This window comes from Oreochromis aureus, linkage group 14 (assembly GCF_013358895.1).
Source record: "Oreochromis aureus strain Israel breed Guangdong linkage group 14, ZZ_aureus, whole genome shotgun sequence".
NCBI classification, from domain to species: domain Eukaryota; kingdom Metazoa; phylum Chordata; class Actinopteri; order Cichliformes; family Cichlidae; genus Oreochromis; species Oreochromis aureus.
This window is the reverse complement of record NC_052955.1, coordinates 5,155,966-5,178,646: the sequence shown is the minus strand read 5'-3', so window position 1 is coordinate 5,178,646 and position 22,681 is coordinate 5,155,966. Positions and strand designations below refer to the sequence as shown.

Genomic DNA, 22,681 nt, shown 5'->3' with positions numbered 1-22,681 from the left:
TCAAGGCATCTCAAACTGAGGGGCAGGACCCACCGGTGGGGCACAGAGTCACTGCAGGGGGGCGTGAATGACCAGGGGGGAAAAATGAGGTAATTAAATGTGATTTTTGCAGGAAAATTAAACAAATAGGAGTTTGCTCATAACACAATGCTGACACCTATTTCACCAAAATGTCACTTGGTGACAGTGATTACGTTTTTGTCAACTTCTGAAGGAAAAAGCTGAATCACTGCATCATTCAACATTTAATCCACATTCCTATCATCATAGACATGCCCTAAATGTGGATGAGTCAACAAAGGTGATAAAATAAAGGTTATGCCATTAGAGGTGATAAACTTAAATGTCAACAGTTTCTCACATCTTGAAAAATAAGACACTTTCAGAAATGTTAGGTTTCACTCAACCTTTAGGCTCATACTACAAACAGGACAGTAAAAGACAACGAGAGGCTGGTGGAAAGTGAAGGAGTGAGTAAAATTATAAAAACAAATGTAGAACAAGCGTCTCCAAAGAGAGCTTTATAAAGAGACAATTCGCTGTTTGTGACTGACAGCCGTCTGTTTCTGAAACTAAAAGTGTTGAATGAAACCTGAAGAAGTCACAGTCACGTGACCACAGTGAGCGGTATCACACTTCAAAGGATTTTTCCATTAAACAAGTCATATACATATATATATAACAGAACTTAATAAAAACTCACATTACTAAAAACAAAACAAAAAAACATCCGCTAGATTACCACAAACTCTTCCACTGTGCAGATCTCCAGATGATGACTGCTGCTGATCTTCATGCTCTTTCAGCTAACTGCCAGGTTTTATTTAAACCACGTGATGATCCTATCTTTCCATCAGGCCATCAGTATGTTGGTTTATCATCATCATCTTTATTTATAAGATGATGTTTAAGACTAAATACTTATAAAGCTAACTGCATCAACATCAGCTTCATTTGGGTTTCTTGGTCCTAAGCGTTAGCCGCGATGGCAACGAGTTTGCAATTTAAGTAACTTTTGGATTAGCTTAAGTATACTGGCTTTAACAGCTGGAGCTGAAATTTAGTTCGTCTTAAAGCAGATCCTTTAAAGAATTTTGAGGACATGAAGTATGCTTTCATGTCCGCTGTGTGGCTCCTATTGCCTGTAGTTGCAGTTTTGGGATTCTCATTTAAAAATAAATGTGAATTTTCTCCACATTAGGACCTCACACTAACAGCAGTTTCATTGGGTCCTAAAAGTCTTATAACAGGACTTGGCTAAAGCAGCTACTGTAAGCTCAGGTATGAACCAGTCTGTGTCTCCAACAAACTGGTGATGGTGGCACAAGAGTGTCCCCCCCACAGACTCCCATCTTAGAAAGCCAAATTTACAGCATTAAAGAGCATATTTATGTATTTATAACATCCGTCTGGATACTGGAGTTCAGGGAATGGTCTGTGCTTGCTAACTGGAGTCTTTTAAACTGTGTTTTAAGTGCCTTTTAGAACATTTTAATTATGAAATTAGATCATTACTGACAAAACTCCAAGAAATTTCTTCTTTAGTTTTTAGCATGGAACATGCAAATTCTATCATTTCCATGTTACTTAGTGCGGATTATACAGGATCTGTGTCTCCACCTATGCGTCCATACAGTGATGCTAACCAAAATATGCTACCTTTAGCTAAAGACTTTGCACTCCAGGTATTTGAGTCAACATGAAAACTTTTGGCTTCAAAAGCACACCTCAGCAGCCAAATTGCTACCACTGAGGCTTCAACATGTGGACTCTAAAAACCATCAGCTACGTCTATCCTTTGTATACAGTTCCTGTTCTTATTTGAAAAGCCGGGACATCCCAACGACAGCACGATGCCGACAGCACGATGCCGACAACAAGCTGCGACACAGCTTCAAAGCAGCCGCATCGTAAACCTGTAACTGCAGACACGATACGCGAACGTAACAGCATCTTCAGGCTGAAGCAACATATCACACGTGTAATATCGTGTAATGTATGTGCACACACTCGGCATTACATGTGGAGATTCGGCAGGAATATAAGAGTTCTACTGTCACGCACACTTTAGATTCACGCGTTTGCTTAGAGGTCGACGTTCTCACTCAAATATTCATCTACGCTGCTGTAGTTTGTTGGGCCGCCATTCATTCTTCAGTTTTGTGGAGATAATACTCCAGCTCATCTTCCTGACATCCCCCTCACTTACACCACACCAATTCACCTCACTGCTGCTAATTTAGCCCCTGACGCCATATTCAACCACTTCATACCTCAACAGCTTTTAGAGAAAAGGCAAAGTGAAAAGTTTAAAAGTTCAGTATCCGGCGAGCAAGCAGCGAGGCTACCCAGAACAGTGACGCACAAAAATGCAGTGCTTTTAGGGTTTTACGTGTAATTGTAACGCGTGTGTGCGGTGATTTCGTTTTCAGCGATTTCATTGAATTAACCCCTCAACACTCCCTCTGTTTGGCTTCTTAAGTGATCATCTTACAGCACAAAGTCTCACAATCCAACGTCTGTGAATGACTTAACATGCAAATATAACAACAGCGGCAGCGACAGTAGCTTCTTAGTAAGTATCTTCTTTTTCTTGTTGTCTGTAAGGAAGCTATTTATACACATGTGGGCATGCAGCCAATTTAGAAGCTAAGCACTTCCTCATCTCAAAACGAAAATGAGTTCTTCATTCAATGATCTGCTCATAACGTAAAACACTCGGATAAACTTTGCTACAGAAAACGCTCTGATGGGAATATCAGCTGTGCAATGTTGTCCAACAGGTTTGACAAACACAGAAAGAAAGTTTAAGAAATGTCTCAGCAGGAAAAAATGTGGACCGGGAGCATGCCACCAGATCAGCATCATTCACGCTATCTATCAAACATAAAATGGAGTTTCCGACTGGCTGCCAACAAAGCTTGCTAGCATGAGCTAACAACTTGGCACTCCACCATCTCGTCCAAATACAATCGCTTCTGGTTCCAAAAACAACCCAACAACAAAGCCAGATAACTCTGGGACTTCCACAAAAAGGAGTCCAGAACCAGCGGACAATGTCACGTTGGCTACAGCCATCTTTTATATACAGTCTGTGATCTACACCAGTTTATATAGGCCACAGGATGATGTGACAACCATTACCTGAATAAAAAATGATCATTTATGAATTTACTGTATGAGTACTCTGGGCCCAGCTGACTTATCTTAGACGACGCTGGCTGATACTAACATGGTGTTTGAGAGGAACTTGGTGCTGCATCTGAACCACAGGCAGCAAAGGCTGCACGCAGGAGTGCGTGAACATCTCTACACATCCGATGAAGACGAGGTATGTGCCAGTACAGAGGTGATCCTGTGCAGGTGTCACAGGTGCTTAAGTTGCAAATGAGCTGTCAAAAGTGCCTCCACCTGATAAGAACACACAAAGCCGACTGCTGGCATGTGAGACAATGAAGAAGCTATTTGAGACAGAACTGAATGCAGATTACGTGCTTTTCAAATCAGGCTCGGTCTTTGAATGCCTGGGGTACAAAGCGTTTGAAAAATCAGATACTTACCGCATAAAGAGATTTTATGGGGTAAAAGGTGTTAAATTCCCACAAAAAGTCATGCAGCTTACATGCCAAAATCAATATAAGACACATGAACTAATAGGAAATGATCTACAACACAACTTGGCCTTATCAGCTGCGGTCGACACGGCCTTTCTTCTCTATCTCTACATCAGGTGCACCTACTCTTACTCCTGAGGATGAGGAACTGTCTGATATGAAAGCGGGTATATGTTTCTTCCTGTGAATGTCCCTCCCGGTACAACATGAGGCTAAGACGCTGTACGGTTCCCATAATGGTCATCGCTCTCTCTCACACACACACACACGTACAAACAGGCATAACTTAAAGTCCTTCTTTTTCACCACTGCTGATGGTGCAAAAACGGTTGCTGCTTGCAGTATGACCTCCATTAGGCTGTGCAACAACGCGTAGCTGAAACCATGTGATCGAGCATGTGTGTGTGGGTGTGATCATATCTGTGCATGGGTGTTTGTGTGTGAGCGTGTGTCCACATGTGAAGGAAGGGCAATTATGCAAATATCTCCCTCCGTGTAAAACAGAACAAGGTCACAGAACTGACCTGTTTAGAGGAAGTGTGCTCACTCTACAGATGAACTGCTTTGCATAGGTTACAGTTTTACAGCGTATGGCATGAACTGCTGAGCAGCTCGACTCTGAGATGCTCCGTATCCCCCAAAACTGGCACACCAAAAAATAACAGTCCCCACATGGCCTGAAGCAGGTGGCCGAGAGCGACTCAGAGAGCCTCAACTTGCTTTCTTCTGTAAAGCGTATTTGTGCAGGATGTTGCTAATGTGCCACATTTTAATATAGATTTTGTTAAAAAATACAAAAAAAAAAACATGCATCACAGCTTAAATACTTCAGAGAGCTCATACTCATGGAGGCACAGATAAATACAAGCCAGTGTAGGTGGAGCAAGAGATCATTATCTAAAGAAATAAGACTAAAAACTCACAATAACATTTGAACTTTGCCTTTTGAAATAAGTACAGATGTGAAAGTGAAGCTTCTCCTTCATGCCTCCAATGACCCATGAAGTCATTAAAGTCCTTTTTATATCGCTTACAAGGCAACACGATGCATAGCGACCAAAACGATCTGCATCCTCTTCACTCTAATCACCAACGAGCTTGCAATGGTCCATCACCGTGACAACCTCAGATCATTTTATAATTCAGCATTTGCAGAGCTAAATATCCCCAATGAGATAGACGGATGAGATAGGTAAATTCTTATTTTTCTCTTTTTGTGCACCTCAGCAAGCCACAGCACACGATAGTTAAAGACAGTGAAGAAAGTTTCTTGGTTGGAGTTGGGGGATGGATTAAAAAGTCTAAAAACTGAAAACCCCAGATCGGATCTAAAGTCCCGATCTCGACAGATTTAAATGTCACCGTAAGCTGTCTGCACTGGCACTAAGTGTTGGTGGTGAACATGCTGCAAATCAGCGCTGTGTAAACACAATCTGTGGGTTCTGACAAACATAACTTGTCGCCAACAGATTAACTCAAATCAGTGTTTAAGAAGCTCTGTCTGGCTTCAAATTCTCATAAATGAGTCGCTTGTTGTTCCGTGCGCTGAATGGAGCTCTGCTGTTCTGTGACTTACACTGAGCTGTACAAAAGGAGGCGCATAGTCCACTCAGATCACTCTATCACTCATGTGAGCCGTCACTGGAGAGACTTAAGTAACTTTTCCATCTCAGGTGTGACCTGAGGAAAGTCCCAGAGAATCCTTGGTAACACATGCACCTACACAGGAGCCTGCGTGTTCATTCAAAGCACGGAATTACACCAAAGGAAGTCAAAATTCACTCAAAATGTATCCATTTTTTAAAAACCCACACTTAATCCCATCCATATATGTGTAGACGGACGCCTGTGAAGTCGACACAGTTGCAAGAAATTTATAAAAGACTTACTGAGTGAACGCGACTCTATCCGCTGCACGACGACAGCGGTGACATTTGAGAATGTTTATAACACACCTATGATAGCATACATACTCGTCTAATTGCTCTTTTGTAAGTTTTTGCATGATTCCCTGATCACAGAGTCTCTCCTCACCTGCCTACACTCGTATTCTGAGGGTATTTTTTGCCACAGAGAGATAAAACACACATGCATCAAAGTTAAAAGATGATATTTACCGATAGCATAATTATTTTTACTGTCATTCAAATTTTCTGCAGCTTTGGTGTCGTTCTCGGGAATTTTTTTTGGCCACAATAATCCTGCGGTGAAAGCTGATATAATGCCAACTCTAAATACCGCCCAACTCGTTAACATACAGCGACAAACCACTCAGACATAATTAGCGATCAGAAGCAGACGTAGTACACTGGCAACGTGTTTGGCTCTCATTTCCTGCCACTTTTAATCAGGTTGATTTTTTATGCTTAATCTAAAAAAATGAAAGTGAATATTTTGTGATACTTGCTGGGTCGTCGGGCTTGTAATCCGCTGGTTTAAACCCTGTCTGCTGAGATCAAATTAACAACTACTTGTGGACCATTTCTGGTCTAGAATCAGAGTCCTGGGCCTCAACCACAACAACTCTGAATGCTGCAGCTGGTTTCTAAAATACAAGTCTAGCTGCTGTTTTTATTTCTGGAGTGCAGCTGTGGCAGGAACCACTCCTCTTTCTGTAACCTTACACTGCAAATAAAAACAGCTCAAATTATCTGTGGATTCCTTTGAAAAACAGGAAGCATTGTTTCTGGAACGCCAGGTGACATCACATGCAAAACTACATGAAATTCCAAGTGACGGGGTAACAACACAAGTTCCACTCAGAGAAAGTGGATGAGATGTTCCCCTAAACATTCCTCTAAACTGAAGCTTTACAGTAACATTTAAGGCCAAAGCCTGTTAACCAACTTCTCCCCACTGTGTGAAAATATGGGCTTAACCCTGCGAAGCCTTCACTGCTGCTCAGAAATGGGATGAACTCTGCTGCAGGCGAAGAAGAATCAACATAAAACCAAATATTTCAGATGATGTATTATTGAACCTTGGCTTTGTGGTTGGAGAAACCATGATATTGTTTACCTTAAATATCAAGCCACAAACTGAAAACGTGTGGTGTGTGTGTGTGTGTGTGTGTGTGTGTGTGTGTGTGTGTGTGTGTGTGTGTGTGTGTGTGTGTGTGTGCAGGAAAATATACAATGTACCATATTAAGTTCAGACCTCACCTTCCTGCTCCTGCTTCAGGTCAAGGTCTGACTTAAATGAGTTAAAATGAGTCTTTTTAAGGACAGACTTTTAAACAGAGGGAGAAACCTCAAATACAACTCAGAGGTGTGGTTGTGTAGATGTCCCATCGGGGTCGAGGATGATGTTAGAGCGCACCTGAAGCACCTGAAACACCTTTTAGTAGCTTTAAAAGCTTGAGCCTAAGCCCCGTTTGTTGGCGTTAGATGACATCAGTGCTCGAAAAGAGGATGTTTAACTCTGGAATTCGTGGTACTCTTACTATAATCCAGAGTTCACACTAACTTCTCTATTAGATGGAGTAAAACTGCCCCAAAAAAATAGTTATTGACAAGAATACTTTCACTTCTTGTGAAACCACTTCCTCCAGCACAATACAAGCTGCACTTAAGTTGTGATTGCAGTAAACCATTGAAACTAAATTCCATCACACCTATATGTTCTTCTAAACTCAGAGAGAAGATGTTCACAGCGAGCAAAGCACCGCGTGCTCAGCCTGAGAACCCCCCCACCCCCCCTTTTTTTGCTGCTGTACATTAAACTGCAGGGACGGGAAGCGGAGAAGTGAGCGACTTGTAAAACAGGCAGAAGTAAGACATGCTTGACTTGAGATGCGAGAAGCCAGTGGAGCAAAAACCTCCTTTAGACTCAGCTTTACATTTTCCACCTCGTTCATCTCAAACAGCTTAAAGATACTCTTGATCTCTTGAAAGGTGAAAGGTTTCTTAAAATACAAGTAAGGCTTAAATAAACCCGACGTAAGCGGACATATACATGTAGCGGCAGTACAAAGCAGCTGACCTTGTAAACCTCCCCGTAGGTTCCTCCTCCGACTCTCAGCAGGATCTCAAAATCGTCCTGAGGGTTCTTGGTGGAGATATCCAGAGCTGCCCTCTGATGGAAATCCATTTTGCTGTTCGATGTCACTAAAAATCCTCCTCAGACATGTCACACAGTCTGTCTCACACACACACACACACACAGCAGCATCTACATAGAAACCTGAGACGCGAAGAAGACGCGAGCTGCTGAGGAAAGGAGCTCGGACTCTCTCTTTGTCTGACTTGTCACTCAGCTGCTGCCACACACACTCACACACCTTCCTGTTTCTCTTTCTTAGCCTGCTGTCGGTCCTCCCTGCCTCTGTCACTCCCTCCTTCCTCTCATCTCTCTCAGACTACTTTTTTTTCTCTCAGCTCATTTGCATAATCCAATTTATTTCCTGTTACTTGTATTGTGCATGTGTGAGAGAGAGAGACTTTCAGAGACAGCTTTACAAAGATCTGTGTGTGTGTGTGTGTGTGTGTGTGTGTGTGTGTGTGTGTGTGTGTGTGTGTGTGTGTGTGTGTGTGTGTGTGTGTGTGCGCGCACATGAGAACATGCTTCTGCATGTGTGTGGCTTGTAGCTGATTAATTGCAGTTGAGTTGGTTGGGGTTTTCAGAGCGAGTTTCAGTCTCAGGTTCACGCCTACTGAAGTAAGTGTGTGTGTGTGTGTGTGTGTGTGTGTGTGTGTGTGTGTGTGTGTGTGTGTGTGTGTTGCTCTGCAAGAAAAGTCACTCTTGCTAGGAGCTCCCTGTCAGCTTCCTGTTCATATCCTGTTCAAATAAAGGGGCACAACATCCTGTTAACAGCTAAAAAAAATCATTTTAATTCTTAATTTTTTACAATCACCAGAATCCACAGGATTCAAATTAGGCTTTTTTTAATTATTAGAGCATTTATAGTGAGAGGTGTAAGAGATATAATTGGAATGAATGATGTGGTTTCATCATGGTTGCTGGTGCTTATCTGCAGCACCTTAACGCACCGCAGCAATAGCATAAAATGAACCTAAGAGAGTCGGAGGGCATTAAACAACTACTTTACTGTTTGTTTAAATGTGAGGCAGATATCTGACTAGTGACAAAAAAACTAATTAATCCAGTATTCAAAAATTAAGAAACAGTAAAAACTGGGCACAGTCTAATGGAAACCAGTGTTTGCATGCTTCCATGGGTAGGTCTTATTTTAAATGTGGCTGCCACACTGTGTCAGACTGAGTGTGGCTAACTTTTGCAGTGCTAGCAGCAGGTTAGCATTGACAATCCTGAGCAGCACAATGTGGCTATGCGTGGATGAGCAGTTAAATGTTTAAATGTTTATTTAACCACCATGGTCTTTTTTGTAGGTCAAAGTCCTCCAGAGCTGAGGCAGTAAACCTTACCAGTTTACATCTTCCTGCCACAGAGTGACAGAGAGGGCTAGTTGTAACATCTCAGAAACAGCAGTTCTGGTGAAGACTAGTGAGGGCAGCGCTGTTTAATCATCCAGCCACACACGCCTCGTTAAACAACTGCACCTTTTTTTTTTAAACAGCTGCCAATTAAAAAATCAGGAAATCAGGGAAATGGGGACGAGTCATCTATTTGGTACCATGAAGGTCTGAACCCATTTACCTCCATCCATCCACCCATCTGCTTATCCAGTTCAGGGTCACAAGTGCGGGGAACCTGGAGTCAATCCCAGCTGTTGCAGGGCTGAGACATAGAGACAAAGAACTAGTAACGCTCACATTAACATCTAAGGTCACCAGTTAACCTCATGCTTGTTTGTGGATTGTGGGAGGAAGCTGAAGTCCTCAGAGACACCTGAAGCAAACGCCATAGAAAGGCCCCAAACTGGATTCAAACCCAGGACCTGAGGTGTCAGTGCTAACCGCTGCATTATCGCACTGCCTGCCATTGTGAATGTCAGCTGATTATTGAATCTCCCAACAGTTTCGCAACATTGTGACAAAATCGTTTTTTTGTTAAAAGCTGAAGTAAAATGATGCTGTATGACGGAAACACCTCTTTGTTTACATCGCAGGCTGTATATAAAAGATGGATGTAGCATCACGATGTCACCCACTGGTTTGTGAAGTGCTGCTTTTCAAGCTTCGAGCTGAGTGTTTTTAATGCAGCCATTAGGTGAAAAAGTGGTTAGCCTTACATTTTGCTCATAAAACTTTAGGATTTTGCTAATTCCTCTTACTCTTCAAATTGAACTTTATTTAATGTTTCAACCCATTTTGTCAAGAAGATAATTGAAGTTGCCAAATGTAAGTCTACTCCACGAAATTTACTTTCTTGGGCTACAGCTCTTTGGGGCCTCATTCATCCCTGGACTGCCTCATGAGCGCCCCCTAAGTATCGGGAAGTCCAGAGAGCAAGAGTTCTTGATTACATTTCCCGCTCTCTGCTATCGTTTTTGTTTCCTGGAACTTGTTAGCTCCATCTTCCTGATATCACGTATTTCTTTATTGTGCCCTTACCCTCATACTTCCCAGTTACCCTCAGTTTAGTTCTCAGTCAGCTCAATTTCTAGCCCAACTTGACCTCTGAGTTTTTGGATAGTTCAGGGGTTATCTGTGTGCACGCGTGCACGTGTGTGTGTGTGTACTCTTACCAGATTTTTTTAGCCTGATTGTACCCGCTCCCTGTCCCCTGTCTGCCTTCCCTTTAGTTTTTATGTGCATGAACACATAAAGCTGTGGGGGGGGGTTTGGATTTCACCACAGCTTCTTGCATTTGTGTCCTCCTCTCTATTCTGACTCGTTACACGGTAAACACACAAAAATATCTTGCAGTCATGAAAACAGGAAACATGCTAATTAGATTTTATCCATTGCTTCCTATTTCACACTATTTTTTTCTGCATTTGCTGCAAATGGTTGTTGTTGCAGGATATTTAAAGTTTTATCATCTTCTTTTAACTCAAGAGACCTGCGCACAGATGCAACACCCCTCGTGCAGGACCCTGCTTGGAGAAGCACCGATCTAAAGCGAGCCGCCATCATCAGAAGCTACTATTTAGATTTAAAAGAAAACAAAGCAGCTTAGCACGTGTTAGACATTAAAAGGTTACTCAAAACAGCAAATCTGAAAGACAGACAACATCTGTCTTGCCATCGTATAACGATACCATCTTCATCTTTTGACATTTATTCCCCCTCCTTCCTCAGCTTAGCAGACGACCCAGCAGCCTGCCCACACTCTCGTTTCAGCACCCACATGTGACAGACTCAGCAGAGGCCAGTTAACCTCAACTAACTGCCTCAACCTCAACTGAGCAGGACTGATGGGGTTACGGATAAAGCTGAGGTTACTGATCAAAATAAGTACATTAGACTCCTTTAAGAGCTCAGGTGCTCAAGTGATCAAAAATGTCACATTCTCAGTTTTATATCAAATGTTTGAACGGTTTAATAATAAGATCCAAAATCCAAACATGTGCAATTAACCCCATAACTTGTGACTTCTGGGGTGGGGGGGGGGGTTGAGTCAGTATGTGTGTATTTATGGCTCGTCACTCCTCTTTGTCATTTCTGCATCATCTGGTTTGCTCCTGTTAGGACGCCTTCATCAAACCCTGCATCTTCTTCCCGTCCTCTGACCGCTCTTCAAATTATGTTCAGATAATCTTAGATTTGTTGAATGTGCTGCCTCATGCTTATTAATTAGAAAATCAATTTAATATGCTGTTTCAAAATGTCATTTCAACAAAGTTCCAGGTGTACTAGCATAAACACAGACTATCACTGGGCTTCATCACAAAGACGCATCAACATATCCTGACATTTACCTGCTGATTACGCTCAGCTCCACACTTTGATTTTCTCTGATTAGCTCAGCAGATATCTTCAAATCCAAGGAAAATCTTTCCCAGGAGGCTATGAGAAGTCAAACCTGGAACACATTAACTTATTATTACTCTTTAAATAAATCCCATTAGCTGTTTGACAATTCAAGACCCAGTCCGACTCCGGCATGTAATTTTTAAGATATAAACTACTGTGCGTAGATACTGACTTTGATTTGAAGTAAAAGTTTCAAATATAGATTCTGTGGATCAGCTGGAGGTCCAGATGCATCTCCCAGGTCTTTGTTGGACTTCTTTAAATATTTCTTAAGAACATGACTTTGAGATACTGTTCATCTGCTCTAGATGGGTTTTTAGGCCTCGCACTTCTTCTTTTGCCTTCCACTTTTCCAATTTCCTCATTTTTTTGGACCGACCCCACACTGTGTGGATATTTTTGGCTCTTAGCTCTTTGGGAATTACATTATTGTGCAAATTTACTATTTTATGTTTGTCAAACTATAACATTTTGAAAAACCCTCAGAAACCCTGGTAGAACCAGTTTAAAGTGTGGCGTTGAGAAAAAGGAAATGAGGGGTGGCTCATGACTTTTGCACAGTATTGCATGTGATTGTAACGTTTGGTGAATCTTAATGTCAAATCCCACACGTCTGAGCGAGCAGTCGTCAACTTTAAGAGTCTGAAATCACTGTGAAGCGTCTTTGCACCGTGTACGCATGTTTCTTAGGTACTTGTGTAGCAGCAGAGGCAGAACGTTTGTTTCAGAGGGTGAGCAGCTGCTACGCTTTACGTGTGACTGTACAACGTTTTCAGCGCTTGTCCCACATAGAGATCGGTTTGTGTTTAGAGAAGTCAACAGGCGCGAGTCTCACATGAAACATATTGCTCAGAACCAGACGTGTTAATGCGTTGCTGCTGAAAGTCAAAGAGCGGGCCGAGGTGCAGCTGAAATAACAGCCATGTTGATGCAGTTACCGAGACGGAGAACGGCGTAAATAAGTTAAGAAAACGCCCACGTAAGGTCATCCCAGCGAACATTTGTCCTTCATGCGATCAGTGTTGAAACTTTACCATGACTTCATTTCATTTTGATGTTAAAAATTTCAGAGTTAGTGACGACCCAGCGATTCCTCAGACTAATGCACGGTTTGTTGAGCTGTCAAGTCAAGTGGCTTTACTGTCATTTCAACCATGCGCAGTGGTACATTACACAGTGAAACAAGACAACGTTCCTCCAAGATCAAAGAAGAAAGAAAAAAGTAACTTGGTGTATGAAGGTGTGTGTGTGTGTGTGTGTGTGTGTGTGTGTGTGTGTGTGTATGAGATTCTGCAGATAAATGCTTGCTAGTGATGTGTATGAATGTGTCAGTCCAGTCACTGAGGGCCTGGATGCTCCGATACCTCACTGCCAGAAGGCAGCAGGGTGAGGGGTGTGTGGGGTCCTCCCCAACGCTGGTGGCTTTGCGGATGCAGCCGGTGCGATAAGTGTCTGTGATGGAGGGAAGAGAGCCCCCAATGATCTTCTCAGCTGTTCACACTACTTGTTTGTCCTACCCCTGGATGGACTCGTGGTGCTGCTCAACCAAACAGTACAGAGATGCTAAAAGAATCATTTCTCAGCTTGCAGAGCTGTGCGGCTGTTATTTCAAATGTTGCTGAAAGTTGGAGACACTAAAGCGTAACAATGATCTGTTTCTGTATTTGCCAAATTTCTGTAAATGAACGATTAAGAGCTTAGGTGTTGGGGATGAAAATAACCTAAAAGTTTCTTTTGTCACCTTTCTGAGTTTCTATTGAATCATTTCCTGTTTTATTTTGTATTATTAGTCACTTTAATCTCAGGTTTATTTCCTGTCTTTCGTTGTATTTTTCCTTTAGTACTTAACTACTAAAACTATTTAGGTTCATGTTTTTTGTCACTCCTGTTTCCAATTATACTCTCAGTATATACACTCACCTGCCACTATATTAGGTATGCCTTGGTAATACCATGTTGAGCCCTTTTTGTCCCTTAATTCTTTCCTTAATTCGACAAAGTGCTGGAAACTTCATCATCGGCTGCACAGTGATGCAAATCTCCTGTTAAAACATGCCAGCGGTGCCCTACTGGACTGAGATCAGGTGACTGTGGAGGCCATTTGAGTGCAGTGTAATGCCCAACAAACCAGTTTGATCTTTGAATATGAAAATAAGTTTGAATGACAACCAATGAGAGCTTAAAGAAAACAGAATATGGTGAAGCACAAGGTGCAGCTAATGAGGGCGGGTCCAACAATCACAAAGGAGGGAAAACACAGGACAACTTAACTAACCAAAATAAAACAGGAAGTGAGTAACACAGACACAAAGCACCCAAACATGAAAAAAAAAACCCTCAAATTCTTAACAGGACCTGACATCACGGCGTAAACAGGGACCAGACGGATTATTTTCGACAGTCCAAAAACCAAAAGGCGGAACATCTACTTAAGTTCAGCCTTGTCTTCTCTGAAACAGCAAGCATGTGGGTGGGTGGGAGGTTTGGGGAGCTGCTCACTCACGCAGTGAACACAGCAGAGACAGAAGATGGTGGGGGAGGACGACAACGTGCATGAAAAATCACCGTGCGAGAGTTAAAGAGCGTGGCGAAGCCGTGATTCCACTTAAATTTCTCTGCTTGGAGAGAAAGCTGGAAGCAAAAGACTTTTTCTTACTTTTTCCTCTCATGTTGTGCAGCATTGCTCTCTGAAGACTTGCTGCTACCTCGCCCAGGCAACGCAGAGAGACACAGATGTCATCTGAAGCAGCAGGAACTCTGTCTGCAGATGTTTTTCTGTATAAAAAGAATACAAGAAGTGGTTGAGGGTAGCGATGAAAGTGCAAAATTGAAGCATCACAAAAAGGTTTATATTTATGCATTAAAAAAACAAACCAAAACATCCAATAACTCTCAATAATTGAATGTTTGTGCACAGCTCACTGTCACACTGATGCTAAAAAGCTAGTTTATAGCTTCATCTCAAGAAGGTTTGAATCTTGCAAAGTCTCATTGCAGGATTGAGTCAAAAATGTTCCTAATGATCTGACACAAGTTTAATAATGAACATCAGCAGCTCACAGGTTAGCGTAATGTGGGAAGTGCAGAAAGAAAGTGACACTTGGTTGCTTTGTGCAAAGAGTTAAACAGATAAAGGATGCGGTGGCCTTGAGCAGGTTAGTGTGCATCTTACACGAGAACCTGGCCGACGCTGTAGGAGGAGCAGCGATTCAAAAGCAAACTTTGAACCTCGCTGTTCTTCTTGCTCTATGGTTAATTACCATGTCTGTCTCTCTGTGGGCTTTTACAAGTTTCAACTTGTTTTTTAAGTTTCATTTCTGCATTTATTTTTTTTATAAACCATAGACTATATAAATATATGTCTACAGGTTTGTGGTGTCCACATTGTGAAGCGTCGACATTAGTGTCTTAGCTGCTGCTTTGCTGGGTTTTTTAGACCCACCAGTGAATATATTTATATGAGAGAGAGGAGCTCCAACTTATCAACTAATGATAGCAAGCTTTGTTAGATGCACATATGGGCTGATTTGTCCTAACAGCTTCATACATCAAATTTCTATCATGTCACTGTTGGAAGGAATCACCTAAAAGTGGGTGGATAGGACTTTAAAATAATGTATTTATGGAGCTCAAGTATCCCTTTGGACCATAAAAATTGAATGCAGATCGGAAATCTTCTAAAAATATGATGATTGAAACTCAGTAAACCACGGGTCAAAAATACTCTTCCACCGGCGAGTTTATTTCTGGGTGGAATCTGTGTCTGTGGCGTCCGGCTCACTTTGGAGACATCCTCCGGTGGCTGTTAGAGGAACTGCAGTTTTTGGCACTTCTGTGTCGGCTTCATTTTCGGCCCTTTGAGGTTGAGGCTGCAAGATATGCACTCGTGTTTTTGTCTTTGCAGTCTCACTCTGGCTTATATTTATATTTATATTTTATCTATGCCATCTTTCAACTTTCGACAAGCCATCGGTGCAGCGGTTACCACGATCGCCTCACAAAAAGAACGTTTCTGACTTTTAACACATTGGTTGTCTGAGGTGTGTTTCCTCCTGTGCCCTCTGGTTTCCTCCCACAGTCCAAAAATGTTCATGTGAGATTAACTGGCTGTTCTGTTGTATTCACGTTTACATGTGCTACAGAAATCCCACTCCGTACAGTATTCACGTGCATTTTAGCCACTTTTCCCCAACTGTGATTCACCCACCTGGAGCTTCGCCTCCTCCAGCAGGTTCTGGCTTCTGACCTCCATGCTGAGATATACAGAGGAGAAATCAACTGTTTTTCACTGTGGTCAAATGTCAGGTAGCGTAAAGCGCACAGGGGACATTTGAGTTTTTAACAGCGTAGGGTGACAAGAGGTGGCGTGAAAGGCATATGCCAGAGATGCAATGATTAGAGAAAGAAGGCTGACAGCACAACACGCCACTGAATGTCTGAACTTCTTTAACAATGCAACAAATTACTATTATGGTACATGGGCTGGTTCTTTATACACTTTATACAGCATGCCTGCTACATTTCTATGGTCCCTGCTAACATGGGTGAACTGCATGTACCAACTAACAAACACTTGTAGCTGATCTGCTAACATAGACAACCATTTGCAAATGACATCATCAGATACATCATCAGAGCGCCAGATAAAGGTGGCGTGTCTACGTTTCAGCTGGCTGCAGGAGGGACTGTCGTCATATCATCACCCTGACATGTAAAAAAATATTGATTTTAGCAATCAGCAAACCATCTAAGGACACTAAACAAAGGTATGCAACGTTTTCTCGGCCCGAACGACAGCAAACACTTGCACATTAAAAGTTTTTACTGTGAAGGCAAACATTCACGGTCTTGGTTCTGTGGCACTTTTCAGTTTCACTACTGCTCACTGAGAAGTTGGCGAGTGTTTACAGACAAATTGGCGTCCTGCAGGCAAACTACTCAGAACTGCAGCAATCTGCAACCAAAGCTAACACAAGGAGGTTTCTATCTACCTACCAGGGAATACACATTTGCCCAATCGTAGGTCTTTCAGCGACCACTCAGACTGGAGGCTGGTCTCCAGACCTGTGTGACTAAGGTCATAATTTTTGACCCTACAACTTCACACACCCAGAGTGACGTGCCATGATTAGTCACATGACAGCAAAACCTCAATAGCTAACATGTATTTTCAACAGTAAAAACAAACACAGAGCAGCAAACAGCAGCATAGCTACGAAACAGGAAATTTGCAGCTTTATCACATCCACCTCAACTTTGAGGTGACTGCCTCAGAGCTCTTTGTTTTTAAACTTATAGACATGTTTCACTTCCAAAGAGCATTTCAAACAATAAGAATCTGAATCCAGCGAGCACTCCTACAGAAATACTAACTTTAAATACTGAATGCGGCCAGGCACTGCATTTAAAAGATAACAAACACATGCAACCCTGATTTAAATGCACCAGACGGACCACCTGGAGTCCAGTTCTGCCCGTGAATCTGGAAAGTGTGAAAACTGTCTCCCTTGCTGCATTGAGCATGTGTATGACAAAAGAATTTCCGTCGGGATAAATAAAGTTCTTGTTATCTTATCTTATCTGTGACGTCTCTGAACATTTACAGAGCTCTATCGGCCTCTAGCGGAGAAACGAAGAAACTACACGCTACTCAATATAACTCATCTGTCATATCATTTTCACACACTGCAAAAATGCAAAAGCCTTTGTAGTTCACTAACACCACAAAACAGAAATCCACAATTTCCTTTTAACATGTAATGAAGGGACAGCGCGAACGCAGTCCCCACTATCAGAAATTATGCAGTCGAGATTCCCACATTTGGGGAATTCGCAGGCTATCAGCAAAGCCAGAGTGCAATAGCTGAGCCTCGGCCTGAAAGAACCACCTTCTTGATCATGGTATCTCTCCTGCCAGGTAAGTATGAATTGCTCACTTCGCGCATGGGAGAGTCTTTCACACACAAACCCTGCACACTCACGGTTCTCACAATCTCACAATCAACACAAACACATCCTGCAGGGGTCTGGGACTAAATACTGTTTACATACACATGAAGCAGTTTCCAACAGAGCCTCATCAGGTTATTTAGCTTTAAAAATACCGGGAGTCTTTCCCATCATGCATTGCTGCATCTGCGCAACAAGAGCTAGCTGAAAGATCACTTTTTTTCATCCATTTAACCTTCTTAAATCCACCAACAGACCAACAGGAAGTTCAGCTAACGCAAAGGTCAGGCACGCTGTTAAACGAGTTTATCTGATATTCGGGGGAAAGAGAAAAAACGCAAAAGTTTTCGAGTCGAAGTGCAGTCACTTCCGGTCTCTGCGTTAACTGCTGCTAGGCAACCAACGGTTTCCCGCTACGGTCTCGGAGTAAGAACAGCGCTGTTCACGAAAACACGTCTGTGAACATGTCCGAGTGCAACAAACAACCAGAAAACAATCCAAATAAAATCACTCCAAAAAATTTACTCATTAACAACGACTGAATTCACTCAGAGCGAATTTTTGCTTTGGCGAGAGTTTGTTACCCGCTAAAGATGGCAGGAAGTCTCAAATCACGCGGGTCCGGCGCACATACACGTGTTAGTACACGTCCTATCGAGTAGTATAAATTATAGTTTAGTTTAATATACCAGAATATTTTTATTTTGGAGTGAAAATTACAATCACCTCCCTCAGCTAATGACCACAAGAGGAAAATGCAAGTGAACTAAAAGTACTCATTAATCCAGACACAAGAACTTTTTGTAGTTTTTAAAAAGTTATTATTTTATCAATATACATATTTTTCCTCAATTCCTCAACACATAAACTCCAAATGCATTAAAAAATATACATAATGGTCGTTGTGATGTAACCAAATATCAGCGCCCCCTGTTGAATAATTTATGTCACTGCTCATTTTCCCCTCATGCTCGGAAGAAAAACGTGAGTTGTGTAAATGAGCTTCTAAACCACTTACCTTAACATGTAAAAGTCAAAGCAGGTCAGCTTTATAGGCAGGTGATAAACGTGGCAAACAGCACAGATAAGATAAGATACACAAGGGACGGAAGGGGTGGGACACTTCAAGCTTAAAACGTGCTACATAATCCCAAAGAAAACCTCTGCAAAACTCCAGGAAAAAGTGCCATTGAGCGCCACACGCGGTCACCAGTAAGCCAATCAGAGGGCGCAGTACCATTTGAGTAATAGCAACTCAGTTAATGAAAAAATTGGTTTTAATTAGTTGAATAAAAGTCTGCAGTTTTATTTGAATCAAAACTATTATTTTACAGTTTTTCCTGTTATAAATATAATTTCATAGTGTGAACAGTTCGCCCCCCCAATATATATATATATATATAAAATGAACATTTCAGCAGATCAATCTGAAATTAAGCTCAGTTGTCAATTTGTACCTTCTTTCTGCATCATTTAGGCTGGAAATTATTTATGTACAAAAATCTATAAAATGGTTAAAGTAAAGTAAAGTAAAATTTTATTTATATAGCACCTTTCAAGATAAAATCACAAAGTCCTTCACAGAAGCTAGAACATAAAGCAACATCAACCAAAGGCAAAGAACTGACAGAGTCTACAGATCTCAAACTCGATGGAAGAGAGTTCCAGAGTCTGGGAGCCACAGAAACAAAGGCTCTGTCGCCCTTTTTTTTTTTTTTTTTTTTTTTTTTTTTTTTTAATGTAGTGTGTTGGATTACGGAGCCGGGGCTCCGTATTGGACAACCAGCAAGCCCTGGTCACAAAACCTCAGGGACCTGCTGGAAATATAAGGATGAAGAAGATCACTGATGTAAATTGGAGCTAGTCCGTGCAGAGCCCTGAAGGTCAGAATTATAATCTCAAAATGGACCCTGAATTTAATGGGGAGCCAATGCAGCTGGATCAGCAGGGGAGAGACATGGGAGTACCTGGAAGCCTTGGTCAAAAGCTTGCAGCAGCATTTTGAACACCCTGCAGACGTTCCAAGGAAGCATTACTTAGACAGATAAACAATGAGTTACAATGGTCTAAATGAGATGAAACAAAAGCATGTATAATCATTTCAAGTTCGGAACGTGACACAATAGGACTCAGCTTAGCAATATTTCTTAAGTGGTAGAAACAGGAGCGGACCAGAGATTTAACATAAATATCCAAGGACAGAGCTGAGTCAAATGTAACACCAAGATTCCTAATAGAAGATTTAACAAAAGAAGCGAGGGGGCCTAAATCTTTTACTACCAAAGGTACAAATTTATCAGGAGCAAAGACAAGGACTTCAGTTTTCTCAGCATTAAGTTGAAGATAATTATCAGCCATCCAACCTCTGATAGAATCTAAGCATCTCTGCAAGTTTTGAAGTTTAGAATCATGTGGCCTAAAGGAGATATATAGCTGAATATCATCTGCATAACAACGATACAAAATGTCCTTAAAAGTGCTGAGAATCTCCTGAAGAGGGAGTAAATACAACAAAAAAACAGTACAGGTCCCAAGACAGAACCTTGTGGCACACCATAGGCAAGAGAAGCAAGAGAGGATCGGAACTTGGAGGTAGCCACAGAGAAGGATTGTTCACACAGGATTTAAACCACTCCAAAGCAGTTCCTGATATACCCACCCAGTGTTTTAGTCTATGGAATGAGCTCTACGAAAACCAGAATGGAAATTACTAAGAATGTTATGTTCATCAAGAACCGATTTGAGTTGCTTGGCCACAACCTTCTGTAAAATCTTGGCAATAAATGGTAATTTTGAGATAGGTCTATAATTGATAAGCAGAGAAGCATCAAGTTTGGGTTTTTTTAACAGTTGGTGAATAACAGCACTTTTACAAAAAACAGGGACCTGACCAGAAAGCGGAGAGGCATTGATAACTGTAAGCACACTAGGACCAATGGACTGAAAGACTTTTTTAAACAAAGGTCCAGATAAAAAATCAAGAGGGCAGGAGGATGATTTCATTTGACCAGCTCAGGTAAGGACACTGGTAAAAAAAAAAACTTTCTTAAGTAACAGGCCTAAAAGAATTTGGAGCAGACAAGAGGTACACAGAAGGAGAGATATTGTTCCTCACCTTGCTAACTAAAGGTGATGTGAATTGAATTATTATTCTTATAACGCATTAATATAACATTAATGTAGATTATTTAATTCTTGAATTTTATTCTCTTCAATAATAAAACATAAATTTTTAATAAAAGTTGAATCTGTACTGGTGAGTAAGCTGGAGGTTAATGGAGCAGAGGTGCTCATATTCCAAGCAGCTTCCGCTTCCTTGGTGTACATCTGGCTGAGGATCTTACGTGGTCAGTACACATAAACAAGACAGTGAAGAAGCGCAGCAGCGCCTCTTCTTTCTCAGGAGACTGAAAAGATTCGGCATGAGCCCCGCATCCTCAGGACCTTCTATCGCTGTGCCATTGAGAGCATCCTCACTGGATGCATCACCACCTGGTATGGCAACAGCACCGCTTACAACCGCAAAGCTCTCCAGAGAGTAGTGCGGTGTGCTGAACGGATAATTGGAGGTGAGCTTCCCTCCTCCAAGACATCTACAGGAAGCGGTGCCTGAGGAAAGCGGGAGGATCATCAAGGACCCAGTCACCCCAGCCATAAACTCTTCAGACTACTTCCATCAGGAAGGAGGTTCTGCAGCATCCGGTCCCGCACCAGCAGACTGAGAGACAGCTTTTTCCACCAGGCCATCAGACTGCTGAACACGTCATAGACACCTCACCCTCACTACTGGAACTTCAACATTATGCACTCCATACTGTACATTAATGCCACTGTTTTGCACATACCTACCTCTGTATATTTTATATTTTATATATCTTATTTTATTGTTTACTCTATTTCATTTGTAAAACATGTATATACACACTCACACACACACACACACACACACACACGTAGAAAAACATATTTAGTAAACATATTTAGTACACACATTCAGTAATGTATATACCTTTATATATGGTACATATATTTATTACTTTTAGATTAACCATTTTTATATTTTGCTTGTTGCACGTTATTGTATTTTGCACAACTCTGTTGCTTGTGAAGCTTGCACACAAGAATTTCACTCGCATGTACTGTACCAGTGTACCTGCACATGTGATGTGACAATAAAGGTGATTTGATTTGATTTGATTTGACACACATTCATGGGAATCATGTTTATCTTATGTTGTTGAAACATGAAGGTCGGGTGTCTCACAGTGATTTAACAGACATGTTGGATTACTGGAATTCCCACAGATCCTGTCCCACAGTCAGAGGTCCTCACTCTGCAGTCCTTTGAAATAATCTAAAAAATCAGACTGACATTGTCGTGGTCCTGAGTCTGGTGACTCAGTGTTTTGTGTTTCTTAATTATGTTCTTGTTTATTCTGATTGTGTATTCCATTAAGATTTGCCATTTGTTTGGTTTCTGTTCTGTGCCTGCCCTGGTCCCACTTTTCTGTGTTCCCTCTGTCTGTCCATGATGTTATGTCTGCTAATTAGTCTGCGTCTGTTAAGTTCTGTCTCTCATCTGGATCTCTGTGTCTGTCGTGTACTTCCTGTTTGACTTTGTAGGTCTGTGCCTTATGTCAGTGTGTTCAGCTTTGTGCTCTCCCTGTCTCGTCAGTGTAATCAGCGTCAGCCGTGTCTCCCAGCTGTTTCCTCTTAGCTCTGTTCACCTCTTGCATTTAGTGTCTGCGTCTTCCCCTGCTCGTTGTCGTGTCGTACCCTCATACCACCCCTGTGTGTTCTGTTTGCCTGCCTGTTTGCTAGTTTAGTTTTGTATTCCCAGTTCAGTTCAGTTCGTGCACAGCAATAAAGCTGTTAAAGTTCACCTTTTTGTCTCTGCGCTTGTGACTCCTGCATTTTGGGTCCTCTCTCCCTGCACACAGCCATGACAGACATATGTTAAAGACTTTGTAGTATCATATTAACGAGCGGAGCACTTTGCTCTCAGACTGCAGGCCTTACTCGTGGTTCGTAGGAGGCAGAACCTTCAGCTTTCCGTGTTCTGTGGAACCAGTTCCCAGTTTGGATCAGGTGACTTTGAAACCTCCCATAGTTATGCTGCAACAGGTCTAAGATGCTGACGGCTTCCATGATGCTCTCCCCTGTACTTTGTCTTTTCTCCTGCTGCTCTCTGAGCTCCTTTTTGTCTTCTTTCCCCTCAGTATTTTTTGTCAGGAGTCTTTGTATAATTACAAATTGTTTATGCGTGCTTTCTCTCGGTAA

The 22,681-nt window shown here is 41.8% G+C and overlaps 1 protein-coding gene, 1 long non-coding RNA gene and 1 other non-coding gene across 3 annotated transcripts in view; all 3 read right to left on the bottom strand.

Annotated features, from left to right (window-relative positions):
* Positions 1-7,903, bottom strand: part of LOC116320340 (mitogen-activated protein kinase kinase kinase kinase 5-like) — a 40,601-nt gene extending 32,698 nt beyond the window's left edge. Inside the window, exon 1 of the mRNA XM_039598310.1 lies at positions 7,596-7,903. Within this exon, the coding sequence (XP_039454244.1) occupies positions 7,596-7,703 (108 nt within the window). The 5' untranslated portion in view covers positions 7,704-7,903. The remainder of the gene's footprint in view (positions 1-7,595) is intronic.
* A 6,215-nt stretch (positions 7,904-14,118) lies between these two features.
* On the bottom strand, positions 14,119-18,557 carry LOC120443580. Its single transcript, XR_005615504.1, has 3 exons — positions 18,420-18,557; positions 15,660-15,705; positions 14,119-14,227 (listed from the first exon to the last, which is right to left on the bottom strand). It is a non-coding gene; the product is annotated as an uncharacterized LOC120443580 (long non-coding RNA).
* On the bottom strand, positions 17,215-17,377 carry LOC116320395. The gene has a single exon (XR_004199449.2). It is a non-coding gene; the product is annotated as a U1 spliceosomal RNA (small nuclear RNA).
* Positions 18,558-22,681: the final 4,124 nt, after the last annotated feature.